The 25,096-nt window shown below is 41.3% G+C and overlaps 1 protein-coding gene across 39 annotated transcripts in view; it reads right to left on the bottom strand.

Moving 5' to 3' along the window:
* NEB (nebulin) overlaps window positions 1-25,096 on the bottom strand; it is a 206,756-nt gene that overhangs the window by 40,636 nt on the left and 141,024 nt on the right. For 36 of the 39 annotated variants that reach the window (XM_040229063.1, XM_040229055.1, XM_040229061.1 and 33 more), the window contains 22 exons: window positions 24,970-25,077; window positions 22,764-22,877; window positions 22,252-22,449; window positions 21,827-21,931; window positions 21,098-21,202; window positions 20,034-20,141; window positions 18,360-18,467; window positions 16,924-17,031; window positions 16,270-16,374; window positions 16,064-16,168; window positions 15,335-15,433; window positions 14,899-15,009; window positions 10,459-10,563; window positions 9,680-9,784; window positions 9,321-9,425; window positions 7,054-7,158; window positions 6,797-6,901; window positions 6,054-6,158; window positions 4,971-5,075; window positions 3,635-3,739; window positions 1,404-1,508; window positions 926-1,033 (listed from right to left, as the gene is read on the bottom strand). In XM_040229063.1, coding sequence (XP_040084997.1) covers window positions 926-1,033; window positions 1,404-1,508; window positions 3,635-3,739; window positions 4,971-5,075; window positions 6,054-6,158; window positions 6,797-6,901; window positions 7,054-7,158; window positions 9,321-9,425; window positions 9,680-9,784; window positions 10,459-10,563; window positions 14,899-15,009; window positions 15,335-15,433; window positions 16,064-16,168; window positions 16,270-16,374; window positions 16,924-17,031; window positions 18,360-18,467; window positions 20,034-20,141; window positions 21,098-21,202; window positions 21,827-21,931; window positions 22,252-22,449; window positions 22,764-22,877; window positions 24,970-25,077 — 2,427 coding nt within the window. Of the gene's footprint in view, window positions 1-925; window positions 1,034-1,403; window positions 1,509-2,906; window positions 3,012-3,634; window positions 3,740-4,970; window positions 5,076-6,053; window positions 6,159-6,796; window positions 6,902-7,053; window positions 7,159-9,320; window positions 9,426-9,679; window positions 9,785-10,458; window positions 10,564-14,898; window positions 15,010-15,334; window positions 15,434-16,063; window positions 16,169-16,269; window positions 16,375-16,923; window positions 17,032-18,359; window positions 18,468-20,033; window positions 20,142-21,097; window positions 21,203-21,826; window positions 21,932-22,251; window positions 22,450-22,763; window positions 22,878-24,969; window positions 25,078-25,096 lie in introns of all 39 variants that reach the window. The other 3 variants (XM_040229066.1, XM_040229034.1, XM_040229026.1) reach the window with 1 other exon arrangement.

Raw genomic sequence — 25,096 nt, forward strand, 5'->3', positions numbered from 1 at the left:
TCATTGGAAAAGACCCCGATGCTGGGAAAATGATGGAGGAAAAGGGGGGGACAGAGGATGAGATAGTTGAACAGCATCACCAACTCACTGGACATGAATTTGGGCAAACTCCAGGAGACAGTGAAACATAGGGAAGCCTGACATGCTGCAGTCCAGCAAAGAGTTGGACACAACTCAGTGACTGAACAACCAACCAAAATGATGACAGCTTTCCACCACAGAATCTAGCTATGTATATCAAAGTATATGGATATAATTTCTACTCAAATTCAAAGTATTAGGATTTAATGCCTATCATGTTCCTCTTAGCTGAGATGAAGCTTATAGGGTATTTATTAATAGAGTTTATGGCCCGCTGCATTTTTCAAATGGTCTCAACAATATCCTACTCTGCTACCTACTTTTCTGCAATGTGACCTTCCCATTTGTTCACCCAGAGGAGGCCTGTGTCTCTTCACCCCTTGAATCTAGGTGTGCATACTGTGCCCAGCAAAATAATGCAACAGTGACTCTGTGTCAGTTCTAGGAGTAGCCCTTAATGGGTCTGGAATCTTCTACTCGAGCCTCTTAGGACACATCCACCACTCTGTGAGACAGCAAACCACAAAGGCCACATACAGAGCTTCCTGTCTGTACCTGAGTGCCCAGGCAAGCTGCGATCAGGCACCAGCGCTGGGAGCAAACAATTCTCGGTTGCTGTGGCTCTCCTGAGCTGCAGCTGTCTGCTAGCACACGCATTAGACCATCTACTCAGCTACGCCCAGTCAGCTCACAGAATGCTGAGCGAAAAAGGATGACTGCCGTCTCAAACTGCTACAATTTAGATTGATGGTTACACAGGTATAGATAATTGGTCCTGGATTTGTTAAATCACATTAGAAAGAGGCCAAAGTGAGAGGGGCTGCAAAGCCATCCCAGTACTTACATCACTGACTTCATCTTTGACCTTCCGGACATGCAGCAACATGGGCGTGTCGTGAATTGTGGTGTAGCCTCTGGGTTTCGCTTTGTTGTATTCCAACTTATACAGTATCTGAAAGAGATGTCAAGGCAGAAAGAGCCAACTTTATGCATCTCAATTTATATTGTAATGTATGTAAAAATATAAAGGGAACATTGTTGCTATTGTCATTGAGTATATACAAAGGATTCCCATAAACTCATCAGGTTTTCATGCTTTCTGCAAATGCTCCGTGGCTCTACAATGGGGTATCTGCTAATTTGGCTGGGATGATTCTTTACTCTAAAAGAAGAGGCCTGAGCAGAGTAGGACATTCAGTGTCCCTACCTCCCTCCCATTAAATGGCAGTAGAGTCTTCCAAACAGGTAACCATCTAAAATGCCCTTCCACATTTGCAAATACCCCCAAGGTCAAGAAACCACTCAGAGGTCCCTGTACTTACATCACTGATTTGTTTGTTGACTTTTGTAGTACGTAGGTGTTCTGGAGTATCCACAATTGAGGTAAACTTGTCCTTTGTTTTTTCATAATTCTTTCTGTACTTGATCTAAATTGTAGAGGAGAAGAACAAGTTAACTTGAAGTAGGAGAGGGCCTTCAGGGACTCTAGCTTTCCTTTTGAGACAGTCCCATGGAAAACAACAGGATTATTATATAAGCCATAGATATGGGGAATGATGCCATGCTTTCATATTAAATCTTTTTGATAGCAATTGGGTAATAGAGTGAGAAAATTATAATAAGAATAAAATAATAGTTTCCAGACTTTTTATCCATGTGGAAACTGAGCCCCAGAGGGGTTAAAAGTATAAGCTAAGGGCATGTATGTGTAGAGTGAAATCTCAGAGCCAGGCCTAGACCCATGCTCTCTGGAGTCTGACAAGTAATGATTCACTCACAGTAAGCTGCATCAAATATATATTTTCTTAAGCTATATTTTCATATCAAAGATGAAACATGAAAAAAATGAATACATACAGTTCAAAGCAATTATTTTAAAAGACATTCACTTTTGAAACTTTCAAGTCGTGATTTTTTTTTTCATGCACATAAGCAATTTCAAGCAGACACAAAGAGCGCAGCAAAACTCCAGGCACAACTATCCGATGATCATATCAAGATGAAGAGAAAAGTTCAGGCAAATAGTATGTCCATAGGAAGGCATCCTCATTTCATGTTTGGGTCTGATGTCAGACTAAAGTGATAAAATAAGTTCCCAATACAAAAGACTGATTAAAAATTGTTTGGGGGTGGGGAAACAATGGCATTTTATTAACATTGTATCTGGTAGTTAGGCAATGACCACTGTTTTTTTTTTCTGCTTCAAATTTACCTTTCAACATATGATGGAAATGTGGTGGAATGTGCTTCAGATGACCTTGTGGGAAGGCAAGGTGATCAGTAGTATTGTTAACATGTGTGCGTGAGGACAGATGTGCTGAAATAACCTAACGAATACAGCGTCAAACACAAGAGGGGCCATGAATATGTCCAATATTTAAAGAGCTGCACCATCATCCTCATCTCTCCGAAATGGTGCAGAGTAGTCATCAGGGAGCAATGTACACATTGGATGAAAATTCTACATATTCAGACCTTTTAAATACGGTCAAATTTAACTAAGATCCTTATCTCTAAGAAATCTATTTCTTTGGGGCAAACAGTGAAAAACATAAACTAACATCATACCAATTTGGAAAACTTTGGCAGTTTGAAAAAGCCTGTCTTACTAGGAGTTCCAAAGGTGTCAGAAGATGTAGAGATGCTGGCTGCTGCGGCGCTGCACTCGGCCGCATCCAGAGGTAATTGGCAGGGAGTGAATGTTTATGCAGGTTTACCATGTGAAACCAGCTTGGGCAGGGGCAGGGGCAGGAAACCAGGGGAGGCTTAGAGATGAATGCCCCCAGGGCTTCCCAGTCTCCTCTTCCCATCTCATCAGACATTACCTGGCTCCACATGTATGTGTTGTAGAGGGCAGTCAACATGTCTGGACGCAGGATTTCATTACATCCTTGTTTCAGAAGCATCTTGGCACTAGACTTATATTTTCTCTGTTCATGCAAAGAGCAGTGAAGCACAAAAGAGACTTATGAAGACAGAAAAGAAGACGGCTCTATATCCCGATCACCTCTGAGTGAAGAGATGTAGGCATACACACTTTGTGTTCTCATGTGTACGTGTGGGTGAAGACACCAAATGCATTATAATGCCAAGCAGGCTGACTGTGAATTTGCAGCTGACCACCATGGCCTTTGTGAATGGGCAACAACAGAGCTAGACCCACCAAAATTGCCTCATAGAAAAGGTGACATCATTGAAGTAAAAATACAGTAAGGAGTTCTGTCTTCTTTCCATTAATTTGTTTGTTTCTGCATTTGCACCTTAGTTTGCACTTTGGACCTGCAGTTGACACACAGGCCCTCCAGAAAGATTAAGGGTGGAAGGACCCAGCTGTGTATTGCCTCTTCACCACAGCACACGTGAGGACACAGAGCAGAGACTGGCACACTCAAAGAGCTCGTGGGCTCTTTGGGTGGCTAGACAGATACTCTGGAACAGAACATCCCAATATCATAGGCAGAACCTATGACATCCTTGCAGCAGACGGGACGACATCTCATGAGAAACTGGAGCGCAGTCCTGCTTGGCCATCCAGGCGGCCCCATCACAGTACCTGACTGATCTGGTCGCCTGCGATCTTAGCCAGCAGATGTCTAGGTTCATCGACTACCAGGTGGTATTTATCTTTCCGCTGCTCATAATCAGCTCTGTATTTTTTCTGCTCAAACATCATATCAAATTATAGCAAGAGTACAATTTCAAGGCTGTATAGAAATGTCCCAAGATAAACACTTCAGAGAGCCAGAAACGTGTCCTTTCTAGAGGTGGGCTCCCAAAGCATCCAGGGTAATGAAAACAGGAAGGCAAAGAGAGTTAAACAAAGGAAGATCACCTGGAGAAGGCTGGGGCTTGGGCTAGATCAATTATGACACCCAAGTGGAAGCACCTTGTGCTTAAAATGTCCCATCCTTATATATGATGTCAATAGCAATGTTGGTTTTATGACATCCTATATTGTATTTATAATAGGGCACTGACAAGCTATAGGCTTACTACTCAATGCTGGTAGAATCAAAAGCATATTCATGGACACATTCTAATGCTAGTTAATTTATCTTATTATAAAAGAGACCTGGAAATACTTCACGAGTTAGAAAAACAGAAACAAAATATATCAAGGCTGTCTTCCTAAGAAGTTACTGACAGTAATTCTTCAGAGTCATCCCACCTGGAAATCTACTGAAAATAAAGCAAATTTAAAAACAAAAAAGAAATTCATTGAAATAAATATACCATTGGCTATATTTTCATTTTTTTAGATTCATTTTACTAATTTTCTAATGTTTTTGAATTTATGTAAATCTGTAGAAAATACAAAGACAGGAAATTAAGTGTAAAACCATCCAAACATATGTTAATTCATAGCTTGCTTATTTTTAAGCTAAATTTAACTTAAACTATTGCAAAGCCAGTTCCACAAAAAACTGGGTAGAAGACAGAGGACTATCTTGAGTGCAAATGGACACTTCTCTGCAATGTGTGAGTAACTATGGCAATGTGTTTGAATGTGTGAATCACAACTACACGATTAGAGCTGCCATTTCAGGGCCCTGGTAAGGGATACTAAATTAACTGAACTTCTGGGTCTCCCAACTCTATACAGAATCCTGCTGAAGGGAGTTCAGCTGAGAGGCACCCAGAGGGCTGTGCTGCCCCATGCCAGTGTCTGCAGAGGCCATGCTGGCTGTGGGCCCTCACTCTACTCTGCACAGGCCCTTCATTACTTCTTATTCCTGCTTTTGGCAGAGCCCATGAAACAGGGATATCGTAAGTGTCTTCCCAAAGACTCAAAGGCTTTCCTGTCATTTTATGTGTTGAGTTTTAATCAAATGTCACTTATAGACTACTAAGGTAAGTTAACAGGTTTAACTGGATCAGGTCATACGTACCTCATTCATCAGCTGAGTTGCAAACTTGAAATGCCTATTGATTGGACAATCAGCAACATACTTGAAATTTGACTTTGTCCTTTCAAATACCTCTTTATACTTATACTAGAGAAAACAGAAACATGGTTACTTGATAGCAGATTGTGATTAAGAGTGAGACATGTGATTAATTCATTCATAGAGTTAACAAGTAATTATTGAACATACTCTATCTCCCAAAGCAATGAAGGGCATACCACCCCAATGCCTTGAAAACTAGCCCCCTAAATACATACTTTCATTGAATAGACGTCAAATGGATCTATTCCCATACTGGGTAAAAATTCAAATCAGTTTCTTCTTTGTTTCAATATTTATAGTGATAATTATTTTACTTTGAAGGTATTTCCATATGTATGTGAAGGCAGTTTTTAACTCTTTAATTAGAAGTAGTTTTCCAGGAATTAATCAGATAATTATAATATTTTAGAGTAAGAATATGCTGGCATCTAGACCACTACCTGTTTTTAAATAGCCCCATGAACTAGACAATTTTTTAAAATAATCTTTAGGGATTGTAACAAAGAATATGCGACAGAATGAACATGGTCCACCAAGTCTAAACTATTTACTATCTGGCACCTTTCAGAGAAATTTGCTGACTTTGATTTTAAAACTCAAAGGAAACTAATCTGACTGCTTTATTTTGTAAGTAGGAAAATGAGGCCATAAAAAAGTTATTTGCTTCAAGTCACATGTTAAGTTTGTGAATTAAAATAACCTCACTTTATATCTGCTGCCGTATCAAATCATCCAGAGACATATTACTAGGAAGGAAATTCTGGAAGAGCCATGAGGAGTTGTACTGAGATGGCCTTTTATCAAATTCCAAGGAATGATATAAATAAATGATGACTGTTGTCAATGAGGTCAGTACTAAAATATTCCTGAGTAGAGTGAATAATGCAGTATGTTCCTACTTTAGGGTCTAGAAGCAAGGACAGAGATGGAAATATGAGACGCTGCTTCCTCAGTTCTAGTACTCTCTGGGGGCAGTGGAGTACACTGCATGGGTGTGGCCATTATCCCTGAGTAGATACATACCTTGCTGTAGAGAGTCTTGTTCTTTTCAGCCAGAGTAAAGTCGGGAGTATCATAGGCATAGCAACCAATGCCTTTAAGCCAGGTCAAATCTGCTTTATATTTCACCTGGGAGAAGAACATCAAAGAGTTTTAAGAACCTACCTCCAAATAGCAGTAGGTTAGGATCAACAAAAGTAGAACAAATAGAAAGTCTGACTGTGAGATATGTGGAATAATAAAGTACTGAAATAATTATTTAAGAGGTATTTCCATTAATACTGATTTTTGCCCACTTTATGGTGTATTGTACTGCATATGGAAATTTTCATTTTAATACCAATTAAAGCAATTCAAATTTAACAGGCATACTTTCCTAGAGAGTATATCATTAAGCTGGCAGCTGTATTTTCATATAAAGAACTAAAATTTCTTTCTAAATGAGCATTGTTATGTGTCTTAATTGCTTCATGAAGTAGTCTCTTCAGTAGATCAAAAATAGGTTATTGTTTAGAGGAAGTATATCACTTCCAGACATGTAATATGATGTAACACATTTTAAAGAAAAATTAGGCTGATCAATTTGAATACATTTTTCTGTCTCCCCAAGTTGAAGTTCACTTATTCAGCAATGAGTGTTAGGACCTAAACTTCCATACACAAGAGCTAAAAGTTGGTCAAGTTTCAATCAGTTGTTATACAGTGTTTGATTTCATAAGTCATGTGGGCATATGAATTTATGTGTAAAAACAGATCTCACAACTCACATCACTAACTGCATCAGTGACTGCCCGATGGTGGAAATGCTCAGGGCGATCAGGAATGGACCTCCAGATTCCCAGCTGGCTCATGTAATTCTCCTTGTATTTTATCTGTAAAACCACAAAGACAGTTTTAATGTCTTATCCAAAGATAACGTAAAAAAATCTACTTGTTCCCAGAGAGTTTTAGGAAAGGGAGGATACTTTTAAAAATGATGGTGGGTTACTGAGTCCAACACAAGCAGAAATAAGTAGGGACGTACTTTGCTGATGTGGTCTGTGACTGTGCGATGGTAAACGATGTCTAGAGCGTCCTTCACAGTGTGGTATTTCCCTTTGGTCTTGTGAAATGTTTCTTTATAGCGTAGCTGGAAAGAGAAAAAGCACGTGGATTGTGAAAAATGACCGAATTATATAACTAAGCTCTTTTAACCTTGAATTCTCTTGTCTTATTTTTCTCTTGAATAAATTTGGGAGAGATCAAAAAGTTCTTTCACATCCTGGAAAAGGACTTTAGGAGAAAACTAATGAAACTTGCCATAAAGTATGGAATTTAGTTAAAAATAATGTATCAATATTGGCTTGTGACATATGTCCCATGGTAATGTAGGCTGTTAACAATAGGGCCCTGGGTGTAGGCTATGTGGGAACTCTGTACTATACTATTGCTACAGCTTTTCTATAAATCTACAAGTACTTAAAAAGTGTATTTAAATATAGAATGAGCAAACCAAAAGCTCATTTGGGAGAAGAAAAAAAAAAAAGCATAACTTTGTTGAGCCCAAGACCTACTAATGTACATGGAAAAAGAAGATTTAGTTTTAACTCCTGGTATTAAAATGTCTTCTCCATGGAGCAATCTTGAAATTTGATTTCATTATAATCTCTATCTTTGTGATGTTTCAAAAGATATAGCTCTGACTTTAGCCTAGGAATATCACAGAAGAGTCATCTCATTTACACTAAAAGAATACTTCTCTCAGCACACCATTTTCAGCCTCAAACAAACCTTCCTTTCTGGGTAGCTGAGCAAACACATATTGAAGGATTCCTTTGTTTTTCAGATGGGTAATCTCTTAAGATCATTTTGCTCTACTTGTGGGGATAGCCATGGTAGATAGGCTGAACTTAATGTGAGATACCACCCTTGTTACACTGGTGTAAAATGAGCTCCAGGGGCCAATTTCACTGTGTGGACATCTCTGAGAAGTGGTGATGCAGAGTAAGTGTGGTTCAAATTAATATTCAACAGTAACCTTGAAGTGATAAAGATGGGGATGTCACAAGAAGACAAAAAATACCCATGCAAATTGGTTTTGAGGTTAGCATATGATTTTCTCTGGGGGTTCAGATGGTGAAAACTCTGCCCACAATGCGGGAGACCTAGGGTAGGATCCCTGGGTCAGGAAGATCCCTTGGAGAAGGGAAAGGCTACCCACTCCAGTATTCTTGCCTAGAGAATTCCCCGGACAGAGAAGGCTGGCAGGCTACAGTCCATGGGGTCACACAGAGTTGGACACCACTGAGCGAGCAGCATTTTCACACTATAATTTTCTCAGCTTATATTTTAAGCAAACTGACATGGCCTTCTTCCAACTAGCAGACTCCTTTTAGCTGCAAGTGAAAATTTATGACAAAATTATAGAACTGAGATATTGTCCCAATTTGCTATACCTTTTCACATTTCAGTTTAGGGATCACTGTACCTAGCTAGGATGCCTTGAAATCCTAAAGTTATGTTGCTGAGTTGAGGGTGATGGGGTTGTTACCTGTTATCTGAACAGGTGCAATGAATTCACAGTTGGGTTCTGGGACACAACACTGGTAAGGACCAGCCATCTACCCAGGGTTGATTTATTTCATATCTTCATTAACAGAAAATCTCATTACCATTGAAAGACACTCTTGTCCTTGATCATATGGTATGGGAGATGAAAATCTGTCCCTCCTAATTCTAACAAATGTATCATTCACATGACTTAGCAATCAAGAGAGGAACAAATATTTTCTGAATGTCAACTAAGAGACCAGTACTGTTTTAAAAATGTGTACCATTATCCTGAAATTTAGTCTAATTTAATTATCACAATTCTTATCCTCATTCCAAATACAAGAGTCTCAGAAAAAATAGGTAAATTATATAGAGACGTACAGCAGCCAAATCACAGCATCAGGATTTGAAACCGTGTTTGGCTGGCTCCCAGGGCAGCATTTTATGGATAAGTAACAACTAGTCAGCAAGTATCCCTAGGAAATGCTACCAAAGAATCAGAAGGATCATATTTTTGCTCAGAAGAGTAATGAGAAAAGCAGCAGGTTTTCAGGATCTCCCAGCATCATTCTTAGCGACTTTGCCAAATGGGTATTGTTTGTGCCTGTTTGTTTGGCCTTTGTGTTTTCATTTTTTTCCTGATTCATGTTGTGAGGCAGGACTTTGAATTACAGATGTGACTATAATATCACATGCTTCTTAGGTACCACCACCTTGGCTGCCCTCTAACAGCAGAAGGAAGAAGGGAGAGATGCATACATCACTGGCGTTCCAGTAAGCCCTCTTGGCTCTGATGAGGATTGGTGTGTCTGGAACCGGAGTGTACTTGTCCTTCATCTTTTCATATTGAATCTTGTACTTGTTCTAAGAAATGAAGATGGAAGAAAGAGAAATTTAAGCTCAGGAGTGTTCATCCTTCCCAATTCACAACCATGTCACAGATCCAGCCTAGGGACACAATGGATAATGCTTGTTAAGAGAATAGCTCTGCCTTCTGAGTCTTGATACTGCTGAGTGCAGTATCAGAAAGGAGCTCTCTGATCAGAGGCAGCAGGTAAAGGTTTGAATGAAGGATTTGTTTTCTTTGCCACTGCCTCAGTGCTGAATTCCCAACTCACCTCACTGACCATGTCCTTCACGTGTCTGGCGTGCTTCAGGGCTGTGGTCTGGTTTCCAGCGTGATGATGGGGTCTTTCTTTGGTGGCGAGTTCAACATACAGATACTAAATAATAAGAATAGGGATCAGATGTTACAGAGATAAAACACCATACTTAGTATTCAGTCCTCTTTTCTCATTTCTAACCCTAAAATGGAAGGGCAGTATCTACCCTTTTTTGCCCTTTTGTTTGTTACATATGTTTCTGTTTATTTCTTTCTCTGTCTCATGTTAAGAAACACAGGTACACACTCTAGTTATCTAACATTCTTATTGCTGAGTACAGTTTAATCTAAACACATGTGATAAAATGCCAACAGAAGAATGAGAAGATCCTGATAGATTCCTCAACATATTTTCCCCCATTTTTGCCTGAATGCATGAAATGTGGTCTCATTTGTCTCTGGACAAAAGATAGGTTCTATGGAACGAATTTTTAAATTTTATTTTCAGCACCTGGAGTCCACGGACCACTCATCCAATGATTAAAACTGTATAGAACTTAGAATAGATGGCTTGGCATTACCTGCTCATGTGAAACCTAAACATAGTGACAACTGCCCCCAGAGAAAACAGCTTCTTGAAGTTAAAGGTCATGGGGCTTCATCAGGACCACCAAGTATGAGGGTCTGCTACTGACAGGCGTGGTCAGGAACATAGAACCACCGCTCTACACACACACAAACACTCCCCGTGGTGCCAGCCCGGGAGGTTTCTGAATCATCATGTATGAATGTTACCTGACTTTGAAGCTTCTGCCCTCTCTTGGCTCTTATGAGATCAGGCGTATCAGGAACTGAAGTGAAGATTGACTTCTGCTTCCTTCCGGATGCTCTGTACACGAGCTGGACATAAAATAGTGATAACCATCATTCTGTTTCATTGACACGTCCTGTGCCCCGCAGATGCCTTTATTGCTGACTTCAGAGACAAAGCAGGGGCTCTCCCACTGTGACAACCTCAACTTCTGTCCAATAAACCAATACTTTATTTACCCCCTTCTTTTCTTTTTCCCCTGTATCAAAATTAGAGACATTCTGCAGCCTGTTCAAGTGTCCAGCCTCCCGCTGTGTTCTTGGTCCCTTCTCACGTGACCATGTCTTCTAGGGCCCTGTTCCAGCAGTTACCCCCTGCCTCTCTAAACCTTCAGCCCTTCTGACTTTCCAGCCCGCTCCCTTCTTCTACAAACAGACCCAAGTCCCTCTTTCCATCAGGTAGTTTCCAACTTCTGCCAAAGGCCTTATTTCTTTCTTTAACAACCAAGCAGGCTATGTGTTTTTCTTTTCTCTTTTGATTAACTTCTCAAGGGAATAGTTTAGCTGCCACCCAACCACTCCAAGGAAGTGAATTTCATTAAGACTACCACAAACATTACAATTGCCAAATCCAAGGAAATGGCAACCCACTCCAGTGTTCTTGCCTGGAGAATCCCAGAGACAGAGGAGCCTGGTGGGCTGCCGTCTATGGGGTCACACAGAGTCGGACACGACTGAAGCGACTTAGCAGCAGCAGCAGCATGTTTCTCTGCAGCAAGTGGAACTGCTCAGCAATCTCACTCCTGAACTCTGTTCTCTGCCTTCCATTCCCCTGTTCTCCCCTAGGTGGCCTCCCATCTTTCTAGGCATGCCTCAGCTTCCTTCTATGTTTCTGCACTCCCCCAAAGACAGCTATTAGCTGGAGTTAAGTGTTGGCTTGGCTCCTTTTACCCTATACATTCTGCTTGGATAACCTCATCTGTACCCAGGACCTCAACCATCAGTCTGAGACTGATGGCTTCCAAATTTTGTTAAATAGCTCCTTGATATCCCAGCTACACAGGCCAGAAACTTGGGGAGTCATTCTAGACCCCTTTTCCCTCATCTGCACATCAAAACAGTCATGAATCCTGGACTCCTAACTTTGTGACCGTTCTTAAATATGACCTTCTTCTCCTTTCCCACTGCCAGTGCCCTAGTCCAGCCTCCTATACTGCTTGTTACTACACATCCTTAAGAGCCTCTAAACCACCTTCCCAAATCCTCTACTGGACACTTCACAGGGCTTACCCATCTTTAAAAAGCCTGAGAAAAAGACTTTCTTAAAGTTCAGAACTAATTAGGTCTTAATGTTCAGACTATCCTGCTCAGAAATAATTCTTCAGTGACTTCTCATCAAGTCCAAGATCATTAATATACCAACCACAAGTCTTCATAACCTGGCCTGCCTATCCTAGGTCTCCACTCTCATTTCCCAACAGTCTTCCATATTCCCCATGTGCTATCTGAAACCAGTCCCAGTTTCTAGAACTCATTATGGCCCATTTCAAATACTTTCTACCTAGAATTTTCTTCCCTGTTTTATCTGCCTGAAGAACTCATAAAGTCCATACTGTCTTGATCATTCCTGTAGGATATGACTTATCCTATTGATGTCTATTTCTTCTCAGAGATTATGAGCCCATGGAATGCAGAAGCTTAGTTTATCATTCTTTTATCACCTTGTATGTATTTATTTCTTTAGCCTTTTTCTGGAACCACCAGATTTTATTTTTTTTAATATAAATTTATTTATTTTAATTGGAGGCTAATTACTTTACAATATTGTATTGGTTTTGCCATACATTGACATGAATCCACCATGGGTGTACATGCGTTCCCCATCCTGAATCCCCCCTCCCCATCCCATCCCTCTGGGTCATCCCAGTATCACATTGTATTTAGACAAAAGATCTGAAAAATAATAGCCCGCTAGTAAATATTGAGGCTATTTAGTATTTTTAATATAATACGGCAAACTAGAAAGTCTAAATGGAGAATAAATCCTAATTTATCCTAATCATGGATAAAAATGCTGGTTGAACAGATAAAATGTAGGAAATAAGTAATATATATATACATATGTATGTTCATGTCCATTTCCTTACATCAAATTATATATAAGTACAAGCTGAAACAAAATTTAGCTCATTTGCTTGGGGCTGTTTTTGGTGTTACTACTGAAAGAAAGGAGATAAAATAGAAATTTATTCTTTCTCCCAGGCCAAATTTTTGAATAAATCAAATCCACAAAATCATGGAATTTTATGGCTAAAAGAAGCCCAAATCATCATCTAGTCTAATTCTCTAGCTCAGGAAGTTGGGGTGTTGAAGTGAATTAGATAAGGTCACATGACAAAATGGAAGTAAATTTGGAACTAAGACTCACCTCCATGCCATTTCTATAATTCTCTTTGAAGTATATTTTCCCTGTACTTAGGTATGCATTGTTTGGTATGCATTGTTTATGCTCCTTTGGACAACATCTCTGCTTCCCAGTACTACAAATAAATACGTGTCAAAAAGTTGCACAATTTAAAGACAACTCCAAAATCAATAAGTTGAACTTTGGGTCATCAACTTTTTACTAAGCCAGTGTTTCCAAAACTTTCCTGATCTTTAAAAACCCCAAAGTCCTTGGGGAGGAAGGAGAGGGTGAGATGAATGGAGAGGTAGCATGGAAACATATATGCCACCATATGTAAAACAGACAGCCAATGGAAATTTGCTGTATGACACAGGGAACTCAAGCCAGAGCTCTGTAACAACCTAGAGGGGTGGAATGGGATGGGAGTTGGGAGGGAGGTTCAAGAGGGAAGGGACGTATGTACACCTATGGCTAATTCCTGTTGCTGTATGTCAGAAACAAAACCAATATTGTAAAGCCATTATCCTTCAATTAAAAAAGAACCCCCAAAGCCCTTATTAAGCACAATTTGCAGGCTCTACCCCAGACCTGAATCCAGGGTAGTAGCTCGAATTGATATTTTCTCAAGCCAGGTCATTCTACAGTGAGGAAAGTGTGAGAGAATTGCACTACTAAAAAAAATGCCTATTTTTCTTCCTCAATGTTGTTGCATAATACGTGCAAGATCACACTAGGAATTGGGAAGAAGAGAAATTAAAGTTTTAGATAATTCTGAACCCAGACAGCTAAGAGAAGTAAAGGTATTTCAAAGATACCAATAAGCACTTTAAGTTCCCAAACAACTTAATTATTTGGTGGCTGGAGGAGAGATGTAATACTTTAAAGCAGTGGTTTCCAGTGCTGGCTGAATATTAGAACCATCTATGGAGCAGCTAAAAGCACACAGATACCCAGACAGAGAATCAGAGTCTAGCGTGGGGCTTGGGATTGGAGTCCACTCAAGGGCAGTTTTAAACTATTTCAGAGATGATTCTGATACTTAGCCAGAGTGGAGAGGTCCCTTTACAGAGGGGGCAAAGCCCCAAGTGCATTCCTATCCAAGTGCTGCACTGGTTGGAACAGCAGAGGGAAGCACTCAGGAAAGCAAACGTGCCCAGGGCAGCATTTGTAACAGCTGAAGCGTGACTCATCCTCCGCCCTGGCTCACTCCGAGTGTAGGAGGCTGCAACTCCTCTCCACCAAAGACAATGCGTGGTTTTCCAGGGCTCCTCTAAGTCTAAGAACATCAGTCATTCCTAATCAGCACACATCAGAGTTACTGAGAAAGGAGAGCTGATGAAGTGACCTGACAGCTGGATGGAGTCTGATGAATAAGGCCGCAAGACAAACTGGGTTGAATGAGAATGGCCCACTGACTATTTACGTTTGTGGGATGACCTTATCTCTAGGGAGCACCTTTTAGTCCCTGGCAAACATGGACATCTGTTATGACCAAAGCATTATAGGATACACATGGAAATAAGATGGGGGGCAAATCTTCAATGGACCAACATAGGAGAAAGGGTCGCATCTGTGCACAGCTAACTGTAATCAATCAGGAGCCTTAGTGCGAGGCGGGGCAGATGAAAATGAGACAGAGTCTTTTGGAACTTGAGAGGGCAGCGGAGCAGAGAGCCATTGATAACACTGCCATGATTAGAGTCCTGACAGCAGGGATTAATGACAGAGAAAGTTTAGAAATAAATTCAGTTTGGAGACTACGACAGTGGTGTAAGACAGGACTCTCTAATCTACAAAATCATGCAAGTGTTCAGCTACAGGTAGGGCAAGTATCAACAGCCTCATCTTATTAAAAAGGGGCAAAATAAGTCAGCTGAGGCAAAGTGAGGTCAACCAACTTGTTTGCACAGGGTGGCTACACTCTGTAATTAAAGGCAGGAGGAGGTTTGGACCTAGTACAATGACCTGAAAAACGACCGCTAGAGGAATGAGGCCTGTGTGGGGACGGACGCACTCACCTCGCTCAGATGTGTCTTCAGTTCCTGCACTGTCCTGTATTCGGGAGTGTCGAGCACCACCTGGTATTTGTCCCGCATCTTCCTTGCCTTATCGGTGTACAGGTAGTGAGACTTAAGAAGGCAACAGTGGGAATGCAAGGTGATTAATCGCTTGAGGAATTGCGTGTCGTGGTCACGCGTTGCCTTTCAAATGGTGGGCACGTGCAAGCCGTGCTGGCCCTCTCTGTGTCCTGGGCGTCTTCCCAGGCAGGACCAAGAACAATTTGTTGTCATTTTACTAAGTTCACGACCTTTTACAGGAGGCATACATCATCTTAAGTGAGTCATGACTTGCTCAGGGGGTTGAGGGCAAATTTCCCCTTAACAGAAGCTATAGACAAAGATTCTTTCTGCCCAGCCTGTGCAGCTGTGCAGGCAGAGCTGGGGGGGCACTCACCCAGAGCTTCCGCAGGTGCCGGGAGCGGACCATGTCTGGAGTGTCGTACAGGAAGCAGCCCAGTCCCCTCAGGATCTGCAAGTCCTCTTTGTATTTAATCTGTGTCACAGACATAGAAATATAGCTGGTTGTGAGCAAATTCAAAACAAGAACAATTACGACAGAGCAGTGATGCTTTTATACTGAACGATCTTCATTTGGGTTCAGCACATCCACCCCGTCCTCTGAGTTGGCTTGAACTCAAATAAATCACAGGGTTTTAAATTTTAAATTGTTAACCCTGACCTGAAAAAACGACATGGCTATTATTTTATTATTATATGGATGAAAAATACCATAGATTAAATGGAGTGGTCTTTTATGAGAAGGAAACATTCAAGGGGGGGAAAAAAGTGACAATAGGAAGTGGTGAAAGGGGGTGGGAGTAGTGGTAAGCAAGAGAAAGATACTAAGTGTGCCTAGGACAGAGGCCACTTGGAATGAGGTGCTAGTAATGATTCGGTGTTGAATGTAGAATGGTGGTCAGTAATTCTTGTATCTCCCAAGTGGTCCTCTTACTGCTTGGAGAAATGTGAGGTCCTGCTTCCACACAATTTTACCTCCAAGTTGTACACTCAGTTTACAAGTACTCAATGCAAAAGGCTGCTCAAAGACTGGTTGGCTTCCATGTGGAGAGCAAGCCTGCTTCTTGTTAGGAGTCCCCCAGAAAGACCCTTATGAGATGCTTACATCGCTGGTGATGTCGCCCACGTAGCGGCAGTGAAGCACCTGAGGTGTGTACGGCAGTGAGATCATGTGGCCTTGCATCCTGAAGAAGTCTGATTTGTAAATCAACTGCAGGGGGAAAATGCCCATAAACACATAAATTAGAGACCAGTGGCTGACCTTCATCCTTGGGTTCCATGGCCTCCCCTCTCTCCTAAGAAAATACCCACCTCGCTGACAGCCTCTTGAGTCTTCTTGACTTGGCGGATTTCAGGTGTGTCGGGAGTGGTGTGGATCTTGTCTTTCAGTTTGTGGTATAGTTGTCGATACAGTCTCTGCATTGGGGAGAAAACCATTCCAGGTGTTTAGTGTAGGATGATGAGAGCTTCTGTACATTAATCAAATATTTCATATATTTAAATAGCCATGAAAGGCAAGATTAAGGTACAGAAAGTGATTGAAATTAGAAAAACATAGACAATGATATTTATTTTACTTGGGTGAAAAATTTGAAGCACAGGCTTCCACTTTCTATCAGATGGCTGGAAAGTAGGGTTAGATATTCAAACCAATAGTTCACATAGAAAACTATTCAGGCTTATGAATCAGACTAATATGCAACCTTATTAAAGATTTTTAATACAAATGTCAAAGGAAGGAATTAATTTGCATCATAATCTATGGATGGGTGGGTCTCAACAAAGGTATTACTAAATATATAAAAATATTGCCATAGGACACCAGTATCAAAATGACGACAGAAAGGATCCCCTTATTCCTTGCTGATAAACTGAAGTTTGTAGTTGAAATACAACTAATTCTTAATGCATTGCAAACAAAGCCCTGGTCTTTGAAACTCCTCACAGAATTAACAGCCACAGTACCTCGCTGGTAATGTTGTTGACCCTCCGGACGTTGACAAATGGGACATCATTGGGTCCAAGTGTGTACCCATATGCCTTCATGTGTTCATAAACTTCTTTGTACTTAAACTGCAAAAGCAAAGTGAGAAGGAGATCTCTGATGGATGAACAAAGAGTAAGCATCACATTTATCAAACGGAAGAGTGTTGTCACTTTCATTTGAAAACTACTCTCTAAGCATTAAGCTTAAAAAGCAAAAAAATCATTGACAAAATTTCTCTAATAATCTAAGTCTTGAAAATTATTTTGTTGGCTAATAAAGCCAGATCCAGAAAGGAATACAATTCATGGTTGCCTAGATTGAGTCTGTAAGTTGGTAGGCAAAACACAACAAAAACCCTGTATTTTTCGTCCCAATATGGCTAGGAAATTAAGAACATGCAAAGCAGAAATGAGAGACTGATTTTAAGACTGATGGATGAACAACGTCACAAACTGTTGAAAACAATGTTGTTAGATAATTAAATCTGTGACTTTGCTTTGGAAACCATATTACTGGGCCACTGGCTGTGGCAGTTCACTGGTCAGTAGGTTCAATTGCCAGGGCTCTGGAGGGCAATATGGAAGGAAGATTTCATTTTTGAGCTGATGGCTGGTTTGTGGGTATGGCCCGAAGGCCAGAGTCACCAGGACAGACAATGCCTCTCCAGGTCTGCTCATTATATCCCAACCTGACACCAGTGGGAAAAGTTGCCATTAGCGCTAATGCCTGGGAAAGCTGCAGGTAATGAGAACCTAAGTACCCTCCGAGCTTTCTAGGAAATGGGCCCAGAAGGTCAGTCATGATGCAAGTATCAGAGTCTTTCTTTTCAAAGAACACACGGTGAAGTTGTATTTTTTTATAACAAGATATTGCAGAAGGCAGACTATACTATCACCACACAGCAGTAGCGCACATATGAAGGAGCATTTCCAGTAGGTGATTTGAGATGGTTCAGGATGTTTCTGTGCTAAGGCCAACAGAATTAGAAGCATTATGGCTTCTAATCCCTGAGCCAAGGCAACTGTGTCATGCAGTAGAGCCCCGTGAAAAGTCGTTTACTAGCCTATCATGCTGACCAGGCGCTGCTGAACTGCAGGAGCAACACGCCTGGAAAACACACCATCTCCCCTTCCCTGCTGCCATCATTTTTAAAAAAACTATTTTAATTCCATCTTTGTTTTGGCCTCACTGCCTGACATGAAAGATCCTAGTTTCCCAGCCAGGGAATAAATCCATGTCCTTCTCAGTGAAAGTGACAAGTCCTAACCATTGAACCACCAGGGAATTTCCTCCCATCATTGTATCACGCTGAAACTTCAGGATGTGATTAAGGGGATGAAAATAGGCTATTAATAAATATTAGTATCCTCCTTCCTACTTTAAGCCCCATCTCAACAAGGAGGAGACCACTCACATAGCTGCTCATGTATCGGGTGTCCTTGGTGTGTTTGAAGTGAGGGGTGTCGACTGGAAGCCTGTATCCAGTGGGCAGGGCATGCAGGCCAGCTTTTCGGTACAGATTCTGCCAGGATGAAGAAGAGCAAGTTAAATGACAACTATGTCAAATGATGGATCTAAGTTAAACAAATCATTTCCAGCTTGTGTTAGGTTTTCAATCTACTTACACTCACTGAATTGATTTCAAGAAGGAATTAAGTCAATTCTAAGAGTCAAGCAATGAATTAAATTCAGTCCAATTGCTCAGTCATGTCTGACTCTTTGCAACTGCATTAACCGCAGCACTCCAGGCCTCCCTGTCCATCACCAACACCCGGAGTCCATCCAAACCCATGTCCATCGAGTCAGTGATGCCATCCAACCATCTCATCATCTGTTGTCCCCTTTTCTTCCTGCCCTCAATCTTTCCCAGCATCAGGGTCTTTTCAGATGAGTCAGCTCTTCGCATCAGGTGGCCAAAGTATTGGAGTTTCAGCTTTAGCATCAGTCCTTCCAATGAACACCCAGGACTGATCTCCTTTAGGATGGACTGGTTGGATCTCCTTGCAGTCCAAGGGACTGTCAAGAGTCTTCTCCAACATCACAGTTCAAAAGTATCAATTCTTCAGCGCTCAGCTTTCTTTATAGTCCAACTCTCACATCCATACATATTAAATTATTCAACATATATATTTTTTAAAAGAGCAATGAGTGAAGAGGCTTAAAGAAAATACCTCTATTTCTAAACATATGCCTGGTTCACAGAATAGCATCTAGCAATAATCTGGGAAAAGTAAACAGGCAGCCAGTGCCACCTCTGTGGTTAACGCTATGATTAGCTGATATTCAAGCCATCACCAATCCTGAGATAGTAGTAATTATAAGACACATCTTTGGGAGCCCTCAGAGCCCCATAAACACAATGTCTTGATGTTAGGCTGTTGGGTGGGGAGGCTCATATTCCATGCAGGAGGAGGAAAGGAGTTTCTATCTGTGATTTGAAATAGTCTCTCTCTCAGGAGAGGTATAGGAAATAAGACTAGTACTTAAAATATTAAAAACCAAATTACTTTTAACATTCAATACAGGAGAGAGGCATTAACCTTGAGACCAATGTAACACTGAGAAAGTGAAAGTGTTGTTCGCTAAGCTGCATCCGACTCTTTCATGACTCCATGGACTGTAGCCCAGCAGGCTCCTCTGTTCATGGGATTCTCCAGGCAAGAATACTGGAGTGGGTTGCCATTCTCTTCTCCAGGGGATCTTCCTGACTACCAGATGAGTGGAATCTAGCCTCTTTCTCTTCTGAAGCCTAACAGTAACCTTTAGCTTTATTTCTTATTGTACAGTCTTTGATGACTACATGCCTTGTCTTTGTCCTCTTGTCTTGGACTGTAAGCTTTTTGAGAGCAGAGATAGTTGATTGATCCTCTTCTATGTATGCACTATCCAAAAATGCCCACTGCTTGCTCTCAGCCAAGAGGGCAGACAGGTGATACACTGTTTTTCTGTTTTGTTTTGTTTAGCTCATGTGACTGGAACGGTCTTGATGATTCACAAGGTCAGGCTGAGGATGCCCAGGAGAGGCCACTTCTACAGAGGCCTCATCCTGGGTTTCTGCCGGGCAGTCTGCCCAGCTCTCACTGCTCACCTCACTCTGGAGCTTGTATGCATGAAGGGCCCGATCCAGATCCACGGTTTTTGTGGTTGGAGCCACTCTGCCTCTGATGCTGTGCACGTAGTCATAGTGGTAGACAGCCTGGATGCAGAGGGAAGCAGAATGAGTGGACTGCACTGTGGCGTCAGGGTTAAAAGAAGCTAAGTAAATGCAAATCCAAGTATCTTATATAAAGATGGCAGCCTGCTCCCTTTGCCTCAGGAACTCTATCTCAAATACTGAGCCTTGTCCAATGGAATAGGGCCAGTGTGTGGATCCCACACTGAGAAATCAGTGGAAGAGTCAGCGCAGGCATATGAAGAGGAAGAACGGGTGTTTTACCACCACAAGCTCCACAATAAAAGGTTTTCACATTCTGACTCACTGGTGGGATTTAATATTTGCTTATTAACCTGTGGGGTTAGTAAAAAGGAGTCAGCCTGCTCTGCACCACTGTGCTATTACATAGGTGCTTTCCATCCACTTTCCCGCTGTCCACACACGGATGCTGAGGCTCAGGGGATTAAGTGCCTCTCTCAAGTCTATCAGATTACATGTGCTAGAGGTCTCATCAGTAACTGCAGAGACCTTCTTCTCTCCATCTTATCATGCACGCACATGTGCTAAGTCGCATCCAACTCTTTGCAATGCTATGGACTGTCCATGGGATTCTCCAGGCAAGAATACTGGAGTGGGTTGCCATGCATTCCTCCAGGGGATCTTCCCTTACCACAGTGAGCACTAAGTGAATTAGAAAGCTGAGACTATTAGGCATAAACCATTGCTCATGACACAAGGATACAAAAAGCAACCTGGGAAGTTCTAAAACACTAAGGATATCATAAACTTGGATTACTTACAACGCCACCCCAGGAAACTAATAGAACACATCAGGTTTTAGGAAATTAGAGAAGAATCTTCAGTACTATCTAAGGCACCAACACCGGTCTCCTTTTGAGAAACAGCCTGGCCTTGCCTGTCTTTCGTTCTTCCCACTTCTGCTAGTGCGGTGGCCCTGTTTTACTCTCCCTGAAGTAACTTCTCCAGTGGGCACTTACATCACTTAGTTGTTTCCCACTTTTGACAGCCTGAACGTAGACAGGAGTGTCAGTAACCAACTTGTAATTGTTCCTTGTTTTCAGCATGTGAGCTTTGTACTTGATCTGTCAAAAGGGAGATAGAAAATAAGCCTGTGTTAGACCATTCAGTATATTTGAAATTGTTGGTTTTCACATAGAGCTTGGTTGCTTTTAGCTCACGGCATGCACGTACATTAGCACTGAATTTTATAACAATCAGCGTAATCAATGCTTATAGTCACATGGGTAGTCTAGAGTCTTCCAGGAGGCTTGATAACTGCCTTGCTAGGAATATTTAAGCTTTCTCACTAAAATCTTGATTATAGTATTACCTTGCCTAGCAAATCCTCTCCTTACAAATAGATCCTGTCTATAGCATCACAGACTCCTAACAAATGAGATCTTTCTAACAATAGGAATCATGTGCTCATTAATATATCCAAAATCATTCAGAAGGTGGCGAGAAGAACCAGGAGTCCCTTCTGCACCAGGGGACAATGGGGCAGCTCATCTGCACTCTCTGCATTCCTGAGAAATGGCCGCTCTGCTCTTCAGCATCTGCCTCCAGCTCAGCCATCCTCAGCACCACTTCAGACACAGTTGGCTATGACAGTGTCTGTATCTGACGTCCTCTTCCCTTGACTCTAGACCACACAGGGAAGGAAGCATATGAAACAACCAAAAACCAAAAAAACAAGGTGAACTCACATCATCGCGTAGATCGTAAGCATGCTTGGCGTGGAGAATCTCAGGAGTGTCCCAGACATAGCAACCAATGCCTTTCAGCCAGGTGAGGTCATCCTTGTACACAATCTGGGGGTTGCAACAGATGGAGGGGGTCAGAACAAGAAAACTTGACTAACTTTAACACGAAAGACACAGACACGCTCTAGACCCAGGATGACTTTGCGGAATGAAAGCAAGACATTATGCCCTGAGGCCATGGGTGCTCTGCAGACTTCAGCATGCAGAGCCCTGCTTCTAGGGACAGCTCGAATTCCCGGCAGACCCCTGGGTGTACAGGAAAGTGATTCTGGAAGAGGGCTGAGCTGAAGAACCAAGTGAGTCAGTCTCTATTGGTGCGGGGCGTGTGTGGGGCTGGGGAAGAGGACCTTCATAAGCAGTGGACTTACGTCGCTGATCTGGTCTGTGACCTTCCTGACGTGACTGTTGACTTGCAAATCGGGGTGGCAAATCCAGTCGTGGAGGTGAAGGCGGTAGTCGATCTCGCTGACTTTCTTCTGAGAATCCTTAGCGGTAACCATCTCTACCATGTCAGGCACGATGTGGATGTTCATCTTGTTCTTCTCATAGACAGATCTGTACAGGCGCTGTGGAGATAACGTGACACACCAGTTACACAGGGAACTATGCAAGGATCATGGCAACACGTGCCTTTCTTAGACCCCACAGAGGTCAGGGGCGCCACTTAGAGCAATCGGCTGGGGGCAGGATGGGGACTGGATGTTTCTGACGCTTTCTGCAGATTCATAGGGGTGGGGAAAGGCAGTATGGGCTGAAATAACTCTCAGCTTCTTCACACGTGCACAGTCAGTGCCACGCACATCACTGAAGAGAATGATGTTCTGACTTATAGTTGGTGCTTCCTACTTGGCTTTTGAAACCAGCCTTCAGGATCACTTACGTCGATGTTAAACTTGCCAACTCGGAGGCACCGCGCTGTGTTCGGATCATCTTCAACACTTCTGGGTAAAGTGTAAAGAGCTTTGAACTTCTCATATTCTTCGCGGTATTTGACCTATAGAGAGAAAATACAAAGGAAGTAAAACAGTTTTGAAGAGCGATGGATGTATATTGTTAAAAGAACATGAGACTTAGTTAATAAGAACCCAACTCTGAAGATGGGCCACCTTGGAGTCAGCCCTTTTCTGAGCTTGTTTCCCTGTCTGTGCCCAGAGGTAGAGGAAGCATGGTACCTGCCATAGGATTACCTGAAGATTAGATCAGACTATGTATAAACATCCTCTACATATCATTTTTAAAACTCCCATACCGATACAAGTTTTCTGCTGTTACTACAACTAATTTTAAAGATGATGTAATTTAAAAAATGATCTCTTTTGTGATATTGGCTTTGTTTTCCTTAACCATAGTAAAAGATGAAAAATATGCTCAGGAATTTGTTTTTAATAACTGACAAGTCTGGTGCTTAAGAGACTCAATCCTTGAATTTCAGTTTCTATGAGGTTTTCCAAAAATACAGTTCAACTAAATTCTATGGGAAAACCAATGTCTAGTTCTTAAGCCATATTGCCTATTAATGAATGTTTCTTTATTTTATGAACTAGGAGGAAAGGCCTTTCCAGAAACTGGGATCCTCTCTTCTGACATATGATAAAATAACAATCCTCTTACAACTCAGAGGCCCACATCTCAGTTAAGAGAAAAAAAGGAAAGATAGGAGTATTTATGCAGAATTTCAGGAAAGCTCTTCACTGATGGAAATCAAGGAAATTCCCATCAGAATTTTCCAGAACATTAGTTCACATGTTCCTTATATCTAAGCTATTCCTCAGTTATAAAGAAAATAGTATATTCAAAGGCATTTAAAAAAAACCTAAAGTTGAAATCCTTCTTTTAAAAATTAATTTCTCTATGTTTGATATCATTTCAAGAACAATTTGCCTGGAGACTCTTGCATCTGTAAGTTTTTTTCATGACTAAAGGAAAAAGCCTTTGCTGAGCTTTCTGAAAACTATCTACAAAAAAATTCTCAAATGAAAAACTTGATCCTTTGGGCTAGTCTGTTTGCAATCTTCCAAATTAAGTTGGTTCTGGGAAAAATCATATAGATTTAATTTTCCCCTCTGGGTAAAAATTTATTCCATATGTTGTCTAACAAAGTCTTTTTCTAAACTGTGCATTTCCAGGCCCATTAGATGGTAGTGAAACCAACTTCCTGGGTCTCTAGCATTTATATGAAGATTAAGAGAATAGAATAGAAAGATCAGGATGTACTGTCTTTAGTGTAGCAATAAGTACCCTTCTGTAAAATACTTATGTCAGAAGGAATTCTCAAAAACTTCAGGTGTGTATGTATGTGCTGATATGCAGAACAAAATAGATTTCTCAGTGTGGGAAAAAAGATCTGAGAAATATTGGTCTAAAGTGTTACATAAAATGTTCAAAATTAAGAGGTAAAAGTCTCTAATAGAGGCAAAGTTTCTGAAAGAAAACTAGGCTTATTAGAACTACAATGAAATTTATAGGGAGTTTTATAATAAAAGGTTTTACTTCAGAACATATTAGGCATAAAGGGTTAAAAGTGCTAAGATCTTATACTATATTCAAACAACTCATGTGATTTAGGATTTTTTGAAAATTATGTCTATACAAAAAGTTTTGTTTTTAAAAAACAGTTTCAAAAGATTTTTAAATTTTTATATTTCATAGATATAAAGTTAATGATTTACTCTTAAATCATATATTTGGGGCTGATGAAATAACTGGTTATCACATTCACTGGTTTATTTTCTACCAAAGGTCACATAATTCTATTTTAAAAAAGAGTGCATTTTATATGGTGTATTATGTCCCCTCTTCCATTTCTGGCTAAAATATCCATATCCACCCATGTCATTTGCACACAGGAGGCCTAAAAGGTCACATTGGTGTCCTTCATGTGTGTGGGACTGTCTCTGGACTTTACTGCCCTCGAGAGGAGGAATAAACCACAGACTTTGTGGTGACCGAGCGCCTGGAACTTGTTGCTGGTGTGCCCCTTTGAAAGTGCTGAGGGTCCTTCTGGGCAGCACAAGAACCAACCAGAAGCATTCTGGGAGAGGAGAGCAGGCAAGGGCAAGGAATGATGGGAAGGGTAATTGACTTACATAGCTGGCCATGTGCTTCTGGTCCTTGGCGTGTGTCAGGGACACGGTGTTAGGAGGCAGGATGTAGCTGGTGGCTTTCACTTTATCCCAGGCCTCCTTGTACAGGTTCTGTAGGGGTTAAAAATCT

This window comes from Oryx dammah, unplaced genomic scaffold, assembly GCF_014754425.2.
Source record: "Oryx dammah isolate SB20612 unplaced genomic scaffold, SCBI_Odam_1.1 HiC_scaffold_27, whole genome shotgun sequence".
Lineage (NCBI taxonomy): Eukaryota > Metazoa > Chordata > Mammalia > Artiodactyla > Bovidae > Oryx > Oryx dammah.